At 38.1% G+C, this 16,625-nt stretch overlaps 1 protein-coding gene across 2 annotated transcripts in view; it reads left to right on the forward strand.

Moving 5' to 3' along the window:
- Positions 1 to 2,161: 2,161 nt before the first annotated feature.
- The window catches only part of LOC140153748 (ATP-binding cassette sub-family C member 9-like), a 37,191-nt gene continuing 22,727 nt past the window's right edge, over positions 2,162 to 16,625 (forward strand). For both annotated transcript variants that reach the window (XM_072176581.1, XM_072176582.1), the window contains exons 1-7: positions 2,162 to 2,520; positions 8,894 to 9,506; positions 10,829 to 11,092; positions 12,309 to 12,497; positions 12,872 to 13,027; positions 13,497 to 13,652; positions 16,188 to 16,322. In XM_072176581.1, the coding sequence (XP_072032682.1) occupies positions 8,898 to 9,506; positions 10,829 to 11,092; positions 12,309 to 12,497; positions 12,872 to 13,027; positions 13,497 to 13,652; positions 16,188 to 16,322 (1,509 nt within the window). In that variant the 5' untranslated portion in view covers positions 2,162 to 2,520; positions 8,894 to 8,897. The remainder of the gene's footprint in view (positions 2,521 to 8,893; positions 9,507 to 10,828; positions 11,093 to 12,308; positions 12,498 to 12,871; positions 13,028 to 13,496; positions 13,653 to 16,187; positions 16,323 to 16,625) is intronic.

Raw genomic sequence — 16,625 nt, forward strand, 5'->3', positions numbered from 1 at the left:
TTTACAGCATAACTCAAGAACCACATGACATAGAAAAGTATTTCTGTAATATTAAAATTCTTCTACACGCTCGCAAGGAAATGAGCAATGCAATTCTTACCAAAGCTCCCCGGGCAAAGCTCACTACCATTCGCAAGATGTTGTGAACTACCAAATCGCAACACTCTAGAATAGTGTATTACCTTAAGGGATCTAAAATGAGCGTTTATTGCGTTTCGACAGTATTTTTTGTGGGACATGAGAGAACCTCAGACCTATCGAATTGCATTCTGAATACGAAGCATGTCTTTCTGATATCAAATAATTTTCATTTTTTGAAAATCACAATATAGTACAAATTTTATGACAAATTATAAAAATTTGATATTTTTCAAATGTTTGATATATAACAGTCCTCGAAGTAAATTATATAAATCTAATGATATATTCTTAAAGTGTATGTAGCAGGGAGGAAAAGCCGACGGTCAATTGAAAATGTTGACCTTTAATATTGAAAATATGGATTTCCCAAAAGGACCAAATTTTTTTTGGTGTTTTGGGGGAAAAAATCCATATCTTCAATACGAAAGGTCAAAATTTTCAATTGATCATCGGCTTTTCATCCCACCTACACACACTTTAAGTATAAATCATCAGATTTATAAAGTTTACTTCAAGTACTGTTAAATATCAAAAATATCAATTTTTAATGATTTGCCATAAAATGTGTATTAAATTGCGAATTTCAAAAAATCAAAATTATTTGATAGGCCCCTATCAGAATGACATTCTTCGTATTCAGAATGCAATTCGATATGTCTGATGTGCTCTAATGTCCCAAAATAAATACTGTCTAAACGTTCATACCCCAGCCCTTAAAGTATTGAAGGCTAAAATGGAAGGCATTGAGTTAGTCCGAGTTTCAGATGCTGATGGTCCTGGATATGTTTTGGGTCATAGCGCAAGTATTACCCATGAATGTTCGATCGATATTGATATTTGTACAGATCATGTGACAATTCGATATGATTCGAATTGTCACATGATCGTCAAACCTGGTTAGAAGGCAGGGTCTGTTAGAAGGTGTCAGTTCTCAGGAACTGACACAAAAATAAAGGTTTACTCCCGGGTTTACTCCAAACAGTTCTGGAACGTATAATAGTGTTTCCGGATACTGTTCCGCAGTAGCTTTTGTTGTTGATTACTTAAAGTCCTAATGTACGATCTTATTGATTAATTTTTTCAAACCATGATTTTGGCATATTTGTAATGTTTATACACATGTCACAACTTGCACCTAAATGGAATCAGCCAAATTTGCTGTGTTTGTAGGTAAACAGAGCAAAGATCGACATAAAGTAATATAATTCAAAGAATTATGACTTTATGTCCCGGGCTTTATGTCCTCCCATAGAACTGCGTTAAACGGTCAAAATAACAAGCAGTGTTTCTTTCACTTTACCTCGTTATTTCAGCTCAAAATGGACAGAAACCATTCCCGATAATTATTACTACTAGTAGTATTATTTCAGCATTTTGAGTATATAGCCTAATGACAAATTTAAAATTTGAAGGAAATCCCGGGAGGAAATCGTACATTAAGCCTTTAACTTCCATGCTTTAAGAACAAAAATATATATGAAAACAAAAGGCCCACAAATCACAATTTCTGAAAATGAATGAATGCAGGGATACATGATTTGTGCTGTGCTGCAAATCTCCGTGTTCTTGAGACACATTTTAAAACATTGAAGTTGTGTCGCGACACGCTTTGTGCGGATCAAAGGTCAGAAAAGTTGCTTACGTAAATGTTATGATATAAAGGGCGCACCATTAGATTTCGGTGGGGGGGCATGGGAGTTTTTGGAAAAAAAAACCCGTTAGTGAGACGAAAAAAATACTTCGCCCACTAGTGAGACGAAACAAAATTGTTTGCCTCACTGATGAGTAAAAAAAAAAATTCCCCCACTCAACTTTGTATAAAAGTATACATTAAAATTGGAAAAAAAAATACTGCCTTCGGAGGCGGCAAAATATAAGATTTTGCCGCCTTCGGCGGCGAAAAAAAAAAAATTCTGCCTGACCCAAACTCCCATGCCCCCCCCTGAGAATCTAATGGTGCGTCCCTATCAAAATAGCGGGGGTAATAGCCAATGTGTTTTGAAGGCCTATGTTTGTGTATCCAGCCATGTGATCCAGCAGAGGATGTTGCTTACACCACGAATTGTTTGGATTTGTGCTTACATAATATATCCTATGTACCATGCTTACACAACACTTAATTTTACTTTGGTCCAGGACCTGCATGTGCTTTGGTCAATGCTTCGGTCAATGATTTCTTTTACATGTATTGTGTATTTACACCTGAGTTGTTAATTATTTAATGTTTATTAATTCTCAGATGTCGATAATCAATATACTAAGTAGGCCTACTCACGTCATGCGCGTGTGGCCCACACACTCATGTTTAATTCGGACTATGGAAAAAGCTGGAATAGAGCGTAATTTGTAAACCATGTTGTTGGTATGATAAATTAAAAGGTAAGTCTTTTATTATAAACTTTTAATTTATGTATTATTATGCAAGATTTAAGGAGGTCTACTGTAACATCTCTGTGATAAATTTGTGACTATTTTTGCATTTTTCTCAAAAATAATAACACCATGCATTGGTAACAAAAGTTATGTATAGTATTGGTGCAAGGAATCCAATTACTACACTCGGAAATTTCAGTGACTCAAGACAAGCGGTTCAGTATATAAAGTACAGTATATCATAATAGTATATGATAGGAAATGAGGTACATCCTAGCGGTAGTACTGAATAACGAACCACTTGTCTTGCGTCCCCGGCTTGCGTCACTGAAATTCCAGTGTAGTAATTGGATTCCTTGCCTCTATAATATACATAACTTTTGTTACCAGTGTGTTATTAGTTTTTGAGAAAAATACAAAAATAGACACAAATTTATCGAGGGGTGTAGTACCCCCTTAAGGAATGTAGGGATATCCATTCATTTGTAGTCTCCTGAGCTATTTTGTCGAGTCCTCGTCTTTTTGTAGTGAGCGTACTCCCTCTCACACAATGACCCCCTTTTTTGTTTTCCTGTCACCAAAATACCCCCTTTTTTCAAGACTTTTTGACAAATAATCTGATAATCTCTCACTGAATGACCCCGTTTTTTAATTATATTTCTTCTGCATATTTTTTTTAATTCAAATTTTGATGACATTCAGAAAATTTTGTATCAACTTTTATATTTTAACCCAAAATTGTACCCAGTTTCACAGAATTAGAAAGACCCCCTTTTTGGTGAGATTTTTCCCAGCCTCACGTAAAGACCCCCTTTTTGAGGGCCCTCTAACCGAAAGACCTAATTTTTTTGGTGTCTAGACCCCTAGTTTCGAACTGCTGTCCGCACATCCCCGTCCCTTCCGATGTCGAGTGCACCCCCGGGTTTATAACATTCTAAGATTTAGCCGATTTTTTTTCATTATTACTTACATGTAAATGTTCACAAACGCACTGTACACCTATGTTTCAGATGGACATGTTATTTTTGAAAAGACCATACATAACAAAATATTTTTTATATTTTTTATGGACATTTTCATTTTACATGTAAAGTCTATGGAGATTAATATTAGAGAAGGCTGGAAAGGGCGCCATAGCCTCATTTTAGGCCGTTTTAGGCACTTAAATACTCATCAAAATATAATTAATACAAATATAATTAAATACTTCTGGAGAGGGTGCTATATAGCTAAAACAATACCTTAGTGGTTATGAAACAAAGGTGCATGTAAGCTCATGTAAGGGGCTGGGAGCCTTGGTGGGAGGGTAGGTAAAATGGGAGGGGGTGGCAAGAAATTTTTGGCGAGCCGAAGGGGGGAAGCAGTTTTGGCAATCCGAGAGGGGGCAAGCGATTTTTGGCACACATTCATGGGGCGCCTTTTAAATAAAACGCTCTGAAAAGGCTGAGGAAACGATATAAAATATGTATGCTATACATTTTCCTGCTCGCTGCGCTCGCAACATGTATCCAGACCATTTAAGGTTTGCAAATGGGATCCCCAAAATTTGGCATGTGTAAAGTGGGGGAAAAGATTTGGCAGGCCGAGAGGGGGCAAGCGATTTTTTGGCGGAACTATAGAGGGGGAGGCGATTTTCGGCGAGCCGTTTGGAAATTTTTCCACAGCCCCTTATTCCACAACACTTCGAATAATCTTGTTCTCCCTGTCTGTGATTTTGGACATTTTGGTGAAAATGCCATAAAACTTGGACCCATTAGTGATATTCAGTAGTGTAGCTACTTAAAAGGGGTTTTTTTTGTGTAGAATATTTTATGGTATAAAGTGTTTCTAAATACTATCAATCAATTTTTGAGAAAAAGTTTGCGTACTTTGATGCGCCAACCGAATAGAATAAGTCTGTATTTCAACTGAGCAGTGGCATAGCGTCATAGGGGCACGAGGAGGCACGCCCCCAAATCGATTACAAAATTTAGAAATTTAGAAAATCCCACAGGAAAATGCCCCCAAAACGGCTTGTTCCACCCCCCCCATCATACCCGGTGCCCCCAATCATGGTCGGTGCCCCAATATGATGACCAACGTACTGATTTCAAGTGTTACATTTAACCCTATAGAACTACGAGGGGGTGTACCAACCCCTCCCCCACCCAGATTTTTATCCGTCATAAAAAAAATCCGGGTGTTTATGCCCTAACCACCTTAGCTAATCGTAGATCCATCCTTTGCACTCATTTTAGTGATAAAATATTTACCCCAGCACATTACCCTGGGGGTAGGACCGACCATCAAAGATGACCAGGGGGAGTTAGTGAGGCTCACCATTTACTTAACTACGAGGGTGTGTACCAACCCCCCAGAAAATTTATCCGTCATAATTGGTTTCTAGAGTAAAATCCATGATGTTCGTTTCGATCAAAAGAAGATTGTTATCTAATCAGGTTGTTCTTGACCCACTAATAAACTTTGCAGACAGGCCCTGCTTTATATGCAAACAACATGTATCTTTCAGTGTCTGGTCTATTCAATAAATAGGGCCTATATATTTATAATTGCACAACATTTTCGTGTATTTCGTGATCCTAGCATCCTCTTTTTATGACATTTTTGCTGAACCATGAAATGGTATCAGCCTATAAGTGTGAATGTTACTAGCTTACTTACTAGCTTACTTACTAGCTTACTAGCTTACTAACTAACCATTTGGTCTGAAATGGACATATCTCTAAATGTTACGAAGGTATGACCCCATGAGTGGTGTCATATGAAAGAGGAAAACATAAAGAATATAATAAAAAATATTTCCAAACGTCGGAGGTCATCCAGGGGTCACAGGGGTCAAAAAAGGTCATTTTAACTGAAAATGCTCCGATTGAGCTTAAATTTAAATGCAATGATCCTTGTGACATTCTAAACATGTTCAAAACATTTAAAAATGTATTTAAGGTCATTAAGGGGTCATAAAGGGGTCAAAGGTCAAGGTTCTCAAAATGCTCCAATTGAGCTGAAATTTAAATGCAATGATCCTTATGACATTCTAAACATTTAAAAATATTTTAAAATTCATTTAAGGTCATTAAGGGGTCATAAAGGGGTCAAAGGTCAAGTTTTCCAAAATGCTCCAATTGAGCTGAAATTTAAACGCAATGATCCTTATGACATTCTAAACATGTTGAAAATATTTTTAATTCATTTAAGGTCATTAAGGGGCAATAAAGGGTCATAGGTCAAGTTTTCAAAATGCCAGCTTCTCACGATCAAGGTATATTAAAACGGCAATTAATGAAACAGTCTTATTAAAATTAATACTATCCTGCACAGTATTGCTGCTTGATCAGATCGTCGCAGTCATCCGCCTAACTAATATGGTAGGGGAGAGCGGGGAGTGTTCGCCCTATTTTTTTCTGACCCGCCTAGCGATGTCAATGTTAAAGTTAGGGATGACCTGATTAGCCCATGTGAAAGCCCTATGTCTTAGCTATATACGACCACAATCCCAGAACTATAGGCCTTACAATAGCAACAGGATAGAGCAAACAAAAAAGTTTTTCAAAGTGGCGAACTTGCCCCATATTGGGGCAGGTTCGCCCATATGGTGGGGTAAGTTCACCCTAATCACAAAAAAGGTTTTAACATTGCTTAAACAATAACATATTCAATGTACACATTTAGCAAGAGTATACAGGGCATTCATTCTCTTCTGGGGAATCACTAAATTTGTTGCAGGGGTCGGGTCAGGATAAAATGTAGGGGTCCAATGTGAGCTTAAACGTATCATGTTTACAACTTCGGGGGGATTATGGATTAGGACATAAACGGTGGTATGAGTAATACTGATACCACATAACTTTAAAAAACATGCTTTTCAGTAGTTTTACCTTGTTTAATGGTTTAATTATCAATATTTTGCATAATACGCTAATGGGGCATGTCCGCCCTCCAGTTTGGGGGTAAGTCCGCCCGGGGAAGATATGGGGCGAACATGCCCCATCCTCAAAAGGGCGAACGTGCCCCTTGTGCACATTTTTGTATTTTCTTCAGGGTATGCAAAATACAAATCGAATAAGGAGTTTATAACTGCATTAAATCTTTTACTAATCCCATATGTTCCAAATACAGATTTCCATTAAAACCATCTGTATTTATGTATCAATGATAATACAACATTATTAATGCAAGAAAAATTACGTTTTGGTGTAATTTTTTGTTTTGGCTGCAGTTCGACGAACACGTCCCTATATGTCGCGTAGCTAATATGAGAAGTCTATAGTGACCTATGTCACCTAATTTTGCCATCATCAAATTCCCCGAAAGCCGCAGTGCTGAGAAACAAGGGGTGGGCGAACCTACCCCTAGGGCGAACACTCCCCGCTCTCCCCTACCTCGTACCCTTGCAAAGCTGCACAGTATTGCTGCTTGATCAGATCGTCACAGTCATCCGCCTAACTTATGGTACCTCGTGCCCTTGCAAAGGGCACAGTTGCTCTAGTTCATTGTATATTCTTTACTTTTCCTCTTTCATTAACACCACTCGGGCGGTCATACCTTCGTAGCATTTCGAGATTATGTCCATTACAGACTCCGGGTGACAGTGGTATAGGCCTACCACAATATACTGCCGAAGCCACATGGTTCAGCTATGGTGCGGTTATCGCTCTAGTTCAGTAGATATCCACGAAAAAAGCTTATTTCCAAAATTCCAGTTGATTCCGATTTTGCGTTTGCGAGTTATGCATGATTATGTGTATTACACTGCTCCATAGACAATGTGTTGTAATTTCGTTCTGGTGCACCAGAACGAAATTCAAATTTGGCGATATTTTTGCTAAACGAATTAATCTGCAAGAAATATTTGGTACACAAACATTATGTAACCAGAGGTATCCAGTGGTGTAAAAATCTCAACTTTTTTTTGGAAAAGTGGGGGATGAGGCTGTGGATCACGAAATGCCCCTTTAAGATGCTGTCAAATAGTGCAAACTATTCTTTTCTCTAAACGTTTAAAACAACATTGTCAAGACTTAATTAACCATGATTAACATTATGTTATAATGTTCTGCAGCAACTTTTATTTAAAATGTTATTAAAAATTATATCCTAGCCTATATCCTACTCCGATTCCAGAAAAATACAGCACAGCATTTTTTAGAAGCAAAAAGTATTATTCTGTTTAGCCAAATGAAACATATAGCTAAATCCTAATCTTTTGTGATATACTACGGAGTACTAACTGGCAATAAAATATTCATATTTCATTATTAATGTAATTTGAGAGAAAATACAATTTTACATGTTTTCACGCAGTACAATTACAGCTACAAAATTCAAAGACTTGGAACAAGTCTAAGCACTCAAACTCTTTTAAAGTATTGGCGGGAGTACATGTATAATTGGTCAAGAGTTTGCTCATAATTTTAATATCTATTCTTAGCACCGGTAAAATATCTCTATAAAGTTCCTACATCCTGACGTAGTTTTTTATTTATTCACTGTATGCATCCTAAAAATGCCGTTCACATTGACCAAAACTAATTACAAGACCTCTTCTACATTGAGGCTGGCTTTCCCTTTTAAAGGGATTTTTTTTTACTTATTCACTGTATGTAGACAGAGCCGAGAAGAGACCAGAAGTTGTTTCTGAAATCACGATACCAATTACAAATAGTGCCAAAATGGAGAGCAATGAATATTATTATATCAACGTTTACTTAAAGGCACCAACACTCGAGTGGACATACTAAAACTGGTACTGTAGTGCCAACCACTACATTATCATAATAATGGTTATAAGATCAGGGCAAACACAGATATAAGGAAGTACAAACACCGGGTCTAAACAGTCATTGTGATTCCCCCATGTTTTGGACCAAGTAGACAAATACTACAAATTCAATGTAGTTGATCCGGACCTCTTCTTTTAGACCCATTTGACCAACATTTACTTTAATTATGTCCAAATTGGTGCGAAAAAGGCGTAAAAGCGCGGTTTATCTTAACATATTATACTCAACATGCTCAAGGAAACCCTTTTAAGGGCACTGACGTTTGCACATTATTTTTTGTGGAACCTGAGAGCACATCAGACACACCAAATTGCATTTTGAATATGAGGAATGTCCTTCTGATATCAAATAATTTTAATTTTTTGTAATTCGTGATATAATATATGGCAAAATATTAAAAATTGATATTTTTAACAACTTTTGACATTTAACAGTCCTCGAAGTAAACTTTATGAATCCAATGATATCTTCTTGAAATTTATATAGCTGAGAGGAAAAGCCGACCATCATGTAAAAATTTTGACCTGCGTATTGAACATTTTTCACCCAAAAGACCTAAAATGAATGTTGTTACACACTTGTTTTCAATGCATTAACAGGATAATGGAATCCGCTGGAGAAGCGTCATGGTACTGGTTTTGTGGAGAAGACATCACTTTTGGAAATTCATCATCTAACACGACTGACATCAAGATTATCAGAGACGAATGCACCTTGAATGTCATCTTCGTCGTGATTCACCTACTGTTCATTGGTCTTGCCGCATTGATTCTCTCATATCGTAGATGCAACTACGGAAAACAGAAGTCCGTACATCTGAGAAGACGATGGACTGGTCACTCGTTGAGATGGATCTTAGTTATAATACTGCTTCTTCTGACTCTTGCATCAATTGCAGAAGGTATTCTCTCAGATACGTTACTTAACGGAAAAGCAGACCAGCTTCAACTTTATATCCCGGCATGTTGTTTCTTTGTTGCAATCATTATATCTTCGATATATTATCAGATTTGTGAAATAAGTCTTAAACCAGCAATGTGTTTGATACTATTCGTTTATTGGATGGCGTGTATTGCATTCAATGCAGCTTCGCAAGGCATTCTTTATAAACAGAGAGTAGATAGGGATACTGCCAGAGTGTGGATCACATTTGCGACAATATTTATTCTTGCGTGTTTGAGTACATTGGAGATGGTACTCATACTTTCAAAGGTAAGGTTTGTACAAGGTTATGATTCAGAATAAAGCTATCAAGAGCTAGAAATTGTTTAAAGTCATATTGTAACATTTCCATAAAAATAGATTAGTGTTTCTTTTCCATAAGTTAGCTTTTATTATATCACTCATACATAAATTCTAGACAGTTCATTTGTTGATTACCATTTATCATTTTTACCATCAGCCTCTCCGTGTGATAGTTTTTACCATCATAGTGCTGCGCCGTAGTGCGCCTGCGCCAAGCCGTGCGCTGACTCTTAGACTCGCCGATTTAGTTATGGAGTGGACCCCAAAATGTGAAGTATATCACGGCAAAACCCCGGGGGCAAAACATGGTGTTATATTGATGAAAAAATGTATTTCCTACTACCTTAAATAGTATTTTAGTAATAGAATTTATGTACGAGTGATATAAAACAAATATTAACTGTCTTAAATTCGTGTAATGGTCGAAATATAATCACTCGGTGAAAGATGTATTGTTCCATGGAACAATCCATCTTTCACCTCGTGATTATATTTCGACCATCACACTCATAGACAGTTAATATTTGTATACTATCAGGTATGTCCCCTTCCCAGGGGCCACTCAAGTTTCCACTCAAGTTGCGTGACCAGCAAAACGTGAATTGAGGGCCATTTTCAGAGAATGAACGCGAATCGCACGAATCCTGAAATGATTCATTTTAATGATCCCGCTATTTCACAAAGCGTATTTCCCTGGCATGTTTTGCATCAGGAACATCACCCAAGCGTAAATATTAGACAATTCGGAAGAAAATTATAAACAAAAACACGCGTACTATAAGCAGGCCCGTACGCAGGGGGGGTGCGGAGCACCCCCCCAAATCTGGAAAAGTGTACAAAAAGTCCCAAAATGTCAGAATTTGCGAGTGTAGCGAGCCAAAAATGGGGTTTTTACGCTTTTTGGACAAAAAGGTCCAAATTTGGTCCACTTTACACAAAATCGCCCCCCTTGGAAAAAGGTCCACTTTTTTCAAAATCAGCACCCCCAAATGAAATCCTGCGTACGGGCCTGACTATAAGGGTTTATATTGTCAAAAACCTGTAATGATGGTACGTTTCATTTAAAATCCTGTCTAGGGAGTAAAAGTGGATGGTAAAATAATGTAAAATAAAATTAATAATAATATCAATTAAGATGTTGTAAATATGATTAGATTCATTTCAACATTCAAAATTGCTATATAAATTGGTCAAATGAGGCAAAGCATTTTGGATACTATCATAAACAGAATCATCGTAATATTTTCAGGACTGTGCTCATTAAAACTATTAACTCTGATTGTTTTCAGAACTGTTCCCACAATCATAATATTCGAACTAGATATGGATACCAAAGCCTAAGTAGTAGTTCTAGTGATGATGCCGAAGATGATGTAGAAAGCACTAAGGAGTACATCAGCTTTCCTTCAGCAATTTGTTTTACCTGGATCAATTGGCTTTTAAAGAGAGGCTACAAAGAACATTTGAGAGTGGACGACTTGAAACCGGTACCGGATTCTTATACTTCTGAGAATGCGTATCTTTTGTTTAAAGAAGATTTCGATCGAGAGATGGTAAGCACGTATTTTTGTTCGTATTAGATAGCATTTCTACGAGTAGGGGAAAGTGGGGTAATCCCGGGCACCTTTCGTTAAGGCTACACAGGTACAAGATTAAATAAAGTTCATCAGTGAAAATCATATCAATGAAAAGTAGGAGTAATGTTCTAACTAGTAACCAGTTTTTAATAACTCAACATCTATTGAGTTATAATTAAAAAACAAAATGGTAAAAAATGATGGGGTAATGCCGGACACGGGGTAATCCCGGACACATGATTGCTGCTAAGAGGGAAAGTGGAGTAGGACGATAATCCCCTAGAATGTATTAGGTACTTCTGTTACCTCAAGCATACAACTATGGGGCTGTTGTTGTTGCCTATATTTCCGAAATAACAAGTGTCCGGCATTACCCCATCTGTATAGAGACGCATGTGTGTCCGGGATTACCCCTCACGGTCCCGATTTAATTTTTCAGTGCTTGTTCTACTAATCCATTTTTAAGATACAAAAATTCATACATCCAGCTAACAATCAAGTATCAAACATAATTTTCATCCATACTTCATCTGTGTCCCTTGTCTCATTAACTGTCAGTCTGTCACCCAGCTAATAAATCACTTTTCAGATAAAAAAGTCAAAAATGACAATTTCTGTTTTTTCGTAATTTTTACAAAGAAAGACTAGACCCAAAGCGCTGGTAGTAGTACACGTGAGGTACACCTTGAGGTAGCTAATACCCTAAGGTAGTATAATAGTGCCACCCTTCTCCGTTTAGCTGCAATCGATGTGTCCGGGATTCCCCACAGTCCGGCATTACCCCACTTTCCCCTACGCCGTCGGTTATCACAGTACCGATGCCGGCGCGCCGGTCCCTGTGTGAGTTGCCGAGCTTTCATGTGTGTCTCTGACTAGTTCAGTTCTGGTGAAGTCAGGGACACATCTGACGAAAGCTCGTCCACTCACACAGGGACCGGCTGCACCGGGACTGTGATTACCGACGACGTACTTGTTATAAATACTGTAAGAATTCCTAGCCTATCTATGCAAATGCGTATCCGTTATTACTGTACCAGGCATACAGCTGACTGATACTTGTGATAAAGGAAATCTGCTTTGTGAAACGTCTGCTTGAATAGCGGGAAGAAATCTCTTCCCTGAATGTGTTATGTTTTTGTTGACAACGATCAAAATAATTTTTGGTTATGATTTGCATTTGCGTCTTTTACAGAAACGAATGGCAGAATCCACAGCATCTAAAGGATTTCCCTCGATTTGGAAAGTCTTCTTCCGCGTTTTTAAGAAAGATATCTTTTTTTTTTTTTTAACCATATTGTTGCATGATTTGGCTAGCTTGGTTGGGCCACTTGCACTAAATGGTATCGTTACGTATGCTATCAACTACAACTCGCATGAAGAGGTACGTAGGCCCTACATGTATACATATATGGAGGGGTTAGCCCAAGGAAGTCCTATCTATATACAATAGCTCCTCTATAAACAGTCGTAACAATACGCTTGGCAATTACTACATGATACTGCAGATGAGGAATCTTGTACTATCTGTCCTCTGACCATATGAGACACTCAGCAACATGTAATCCAATAATGTTGATGCAATACGGTATGCTATTGCATGATGACGAAATGAAACCCCTAAAAGTGCGTGGTGGTGGTGGGGAAAATAAAGGTAGAATGTTGTCAGGACATGTAAGGTCTCTTTTTCATATAATTTTTCAATAATACTTGAATAGCTTTAAACCGTTACGCCTTTTTGATGTATTCCTTTTTCAGATTTATGCTCATTATGTGACAATAAGCGAGTTATTCTCCAATGGGTTCGTGTTAGTCGGTGTTATGTTTATCGCCACCATTGTACAGTGCTTTATGATTCAGCAACACCTTTACCAATGCAATGTCATAGGCGTCCATGCAAGAACCGCTCTGCAGGTAATCCACTTACATATGTCCTAACATGAGCTTGATATAGACATTGCTATAAAACCAATGCCTAAACACCTGTCGTCACTACATTCAATCATAGTTGCATTGTCTGTACGGATATTTAGTAGCTTCTAGCCTGCTAGTAGCTGAGTAAAACGGAATTAAAGAGATTGATTGAAACAGGTTCTCACGCTTTTGCAATATTGTAATTTCTTCGTGAACACCACATACTGACGAATCCCCGATAACTATAAACCGGTTCTTTTGTTTTATAGTGACTATAGATGGCGATATTATCGATTTGGCCATTGTCGCTGACCGCGCTAGACGAATCGCGCAGAGCACTGCATGCGTTATAAATATAATTATCTGGTATTCCCAAGTAATGCGGAAATCACGATAGTTTTTGATCGTTATAAAAGCTTATAAATACATTAACAAACTATATTGCCCTTTAATTATTTACATCCTTTAGACCATGGTTTTTGATAAGGCGTTACATTTGTCAAGTTACACAATCTCTGGAGGGAGTATGACCGTAGGACAGATCACCAATCATGTATCCACAGATGCTATGAATATAATGTACTTTTGCCAACGAATTCACTACGTGTGGGCAGTTCCACTGAAGGTAAGCTTCAATTATCAGATATGTTCAATACCATATAGTAGGTCAAATCGAGCATTAAACCAAAAGAAACCTTTGTTTTTAACAATAACATTCTCCCCTCTTCAGAGCTTCCTCAAGATGATAATGCATCAATCCCAGGTAAATATACTGCAAGGATAAGATATAGTTTTACACAGCGGTTATACTCTAGAACGGGAGCGCAGCCGAGTGCCATTCGTCGTCAGGAGTTTCGAACCTTTGAAACCTCTTGGTGGTTGGTCAGCAGCGTATTACGCCACCTCCTGTTGGCGTGCTAACATCACCCAGTACCTGAAAGTCTGCGTCCACACATACCCGGACAAATGTTTTTGAAGACCCCGGGGAGGTGGCTTAAGTACACACTCTTTTGTGGGATAGAAACTGTTGGTCTTAGGTGGACAACCAACGTGCCAAAACGTACCCCTACTTTACCAAACAATCCTGTTAGACTGAAAGGCCACAGATGCTGGAAGATTTCTCACCACCAACAACAACTTAAGTAGACTGCGCTGTCTACTATAACATCACCAACTATAGTTCAGGCAACTCACACCTTCACCGATAACTTCAGTCTAATCGACTACTGAGTCCACTCAATTAACGTCACTTTCTATGGTTTTCATTGGTCTATCTACTACATGTACTATCTACTAGCATGACTATATCCATGATGATCCAGATTAAACCGCTTCTGCCACATTCAATTCGAGCAACCGCCGCCTCGGAAAGATAATTGCAATCAATCCTCGGCATCCACCTTTTGTTTTGGCATTCTGATCCCTATTGCTGAACAGGCTTTGACGAACTACCAAGTAAAAGTAGAAGTTAGCGCTGCTTACTTTGCATATTATACCGTATGCGCTTCTTATTCTCACAAGAAACAATAAGTCTCCTAACATCACTAGCCATGCCAACACTAACTTGTACCAAAAGACAATGTCCGGTCTGAGATTTGTAGTGGCGATCCGTATCGGGAAGCCACGACCACCTTGCTGGTCTGCTGTTATACTGGTGTGTCCTGGTCAGATAGTAGTATACTGGATCTTGCTCTGGCATATGAAGAACATGATACAAACAACTTCCAATAGGGAGATCTTAAGATCATTATCACAATTGTTGTGTCAGTCATTACGTTGATGTCAATTTGAGCCTCTTGACCAGTGGCGTAGATTTCTTTTTGACATGGGGGGATGGAGTTGGAAAAAAATTCTTGAAATAGCACCTTTTGGCGACAGAATAAGTTGGTGGTACAAATGCGCGCGAAGCGAGGTTAATTTGGTCAGAAACCCACATACAGGCGTCAACATTGTGGGGATGATTGTATGGACCATCCCCCCTTTTTGGGGGTGGGGGATTTATCCCCCATCTCCCCGGGATCTACGCCTATGCTCTTGACATGCATGCTTAATCCTAATTTTCATGGTCTAACTGATGCCTTTTGTACCAGATAACGGACGGGGAATTGTCGCAACCCCTCCCTCTGGATTTTATATCTATAAACTGGACAACAAAATGTGCTTAGGTCTCATCAACCCCCTCTCCCATAAGTTCGTAGTTGGACGGCATACCTTACCCATCGGGTGAGGTGGTATGATCAAAATAAATTCGTTAAATAAATCAAATCGGCATTGAAAGTTTGCAATGCATTGTGGGACAGTTTTTGCAGTTTTGGGACACTTTGCCCTCTGACCTATTGGGGAAATTCAGAAAAATTGTTTTTTGTGGGTACAAAATATAATCTAAAATGATTTACAAGAATAAAAACAAAACTAAAAAATATAGTTATTTTATATATTAATTATTTAAATATTTTTAATGATAACATTATTATAATAATAAATTAATCAATAATAATTACAGCAATTTTTCCGATATGTCAGAGGTCAAAGTGTCCCAGAACTGCTCTCAAAAACCGAAAGTTACAATGGCGATTGGGCTTATTGATCAAAGGATGGTCGGACAATTACATGGAGCCGTTTGGCGGTTTGTATGAGCGTTTAAATCTGGAGGTAACATCTTCACTGCACAGTTACCCTTCGTTAGACTTTAAATGCTCAACGTGATACGGTATCAGAAATCGTAAATCAGTTGACTTTTCCCCTTGATGTCTTTTGATAGGGATTAACCAAGTAGTGCTACACAGCAATAGTATACATATTGAACGAGGATATTGTTTTAAATATTTCTTCAGTTAGATAGGAATGGTTGAATTTCATTCTCTAAATGCGATGTTACCGTATTTGTAGATACTTCGGTTTAGAGGATACTGGGTATTATATTATACTTGGATGGAATCCCACTCGAATAATGACACTCATGTCAAGGTATGCTTCATGATGACTATTAGAAAAGCAGCACAAGTGCAGGATTTGTCGCTGATAATTTTGCACCTCAAAAATATTTATAAGTGTATACGTATCGATGATTTCCACTCTTCAATACCCGGAATGTTTATTCCAAATGTCCTGCATTAAGGAAAGATGGTATAATAATAAATAATCATTTGTATCCTTACAGATAACGTTGATCATGGTTCTTCTATACTTCCAAGTCGGGATGGCAGCTTTTCTTGCACTTGCATTACTAATCACATCAATATGTACGCTCTTTCTGATTGGACGAATACAAACTCGGACACAACAGAAAGCTATGGTAAGGACCTTGCACAACCAGATGTGACTCAGGCCTGTCACTGTCAAAACGGGTCCAAGTCACATCATGCATACATGGGTATAATCATGTACCCCAACAACGTAACACAATTACCAGAATCCATGTCATTTACCAGGGAAGTACCGTTCAAAATTTCCAGGAGCGGGAAATGGTGAGAGATGGGCAAAATTTATCATTTTAACACTAAAACGTCCGGAAATTAGATCTGAATCATGGCTAAATCGCAATTTTTGTCAATTTCGTCCCAGTTTTTTTTCGAGCCAATTGGTCATTACCCCGTCA

Source organism: Amphiura filiformis, chromosome 5 (genome assembly GCF_039555335.1).
Source record: "Amphiura filiformis chromosome 5, Afil_fr2py, whole genome shotgun sequence".
Lineage (NCBI taxonomy): Eukaryota > Metazoa > Echinodermata > Ophiuroidea > Amphilepidida > Amphiuridae > Amphiura > Amphiura filiformis.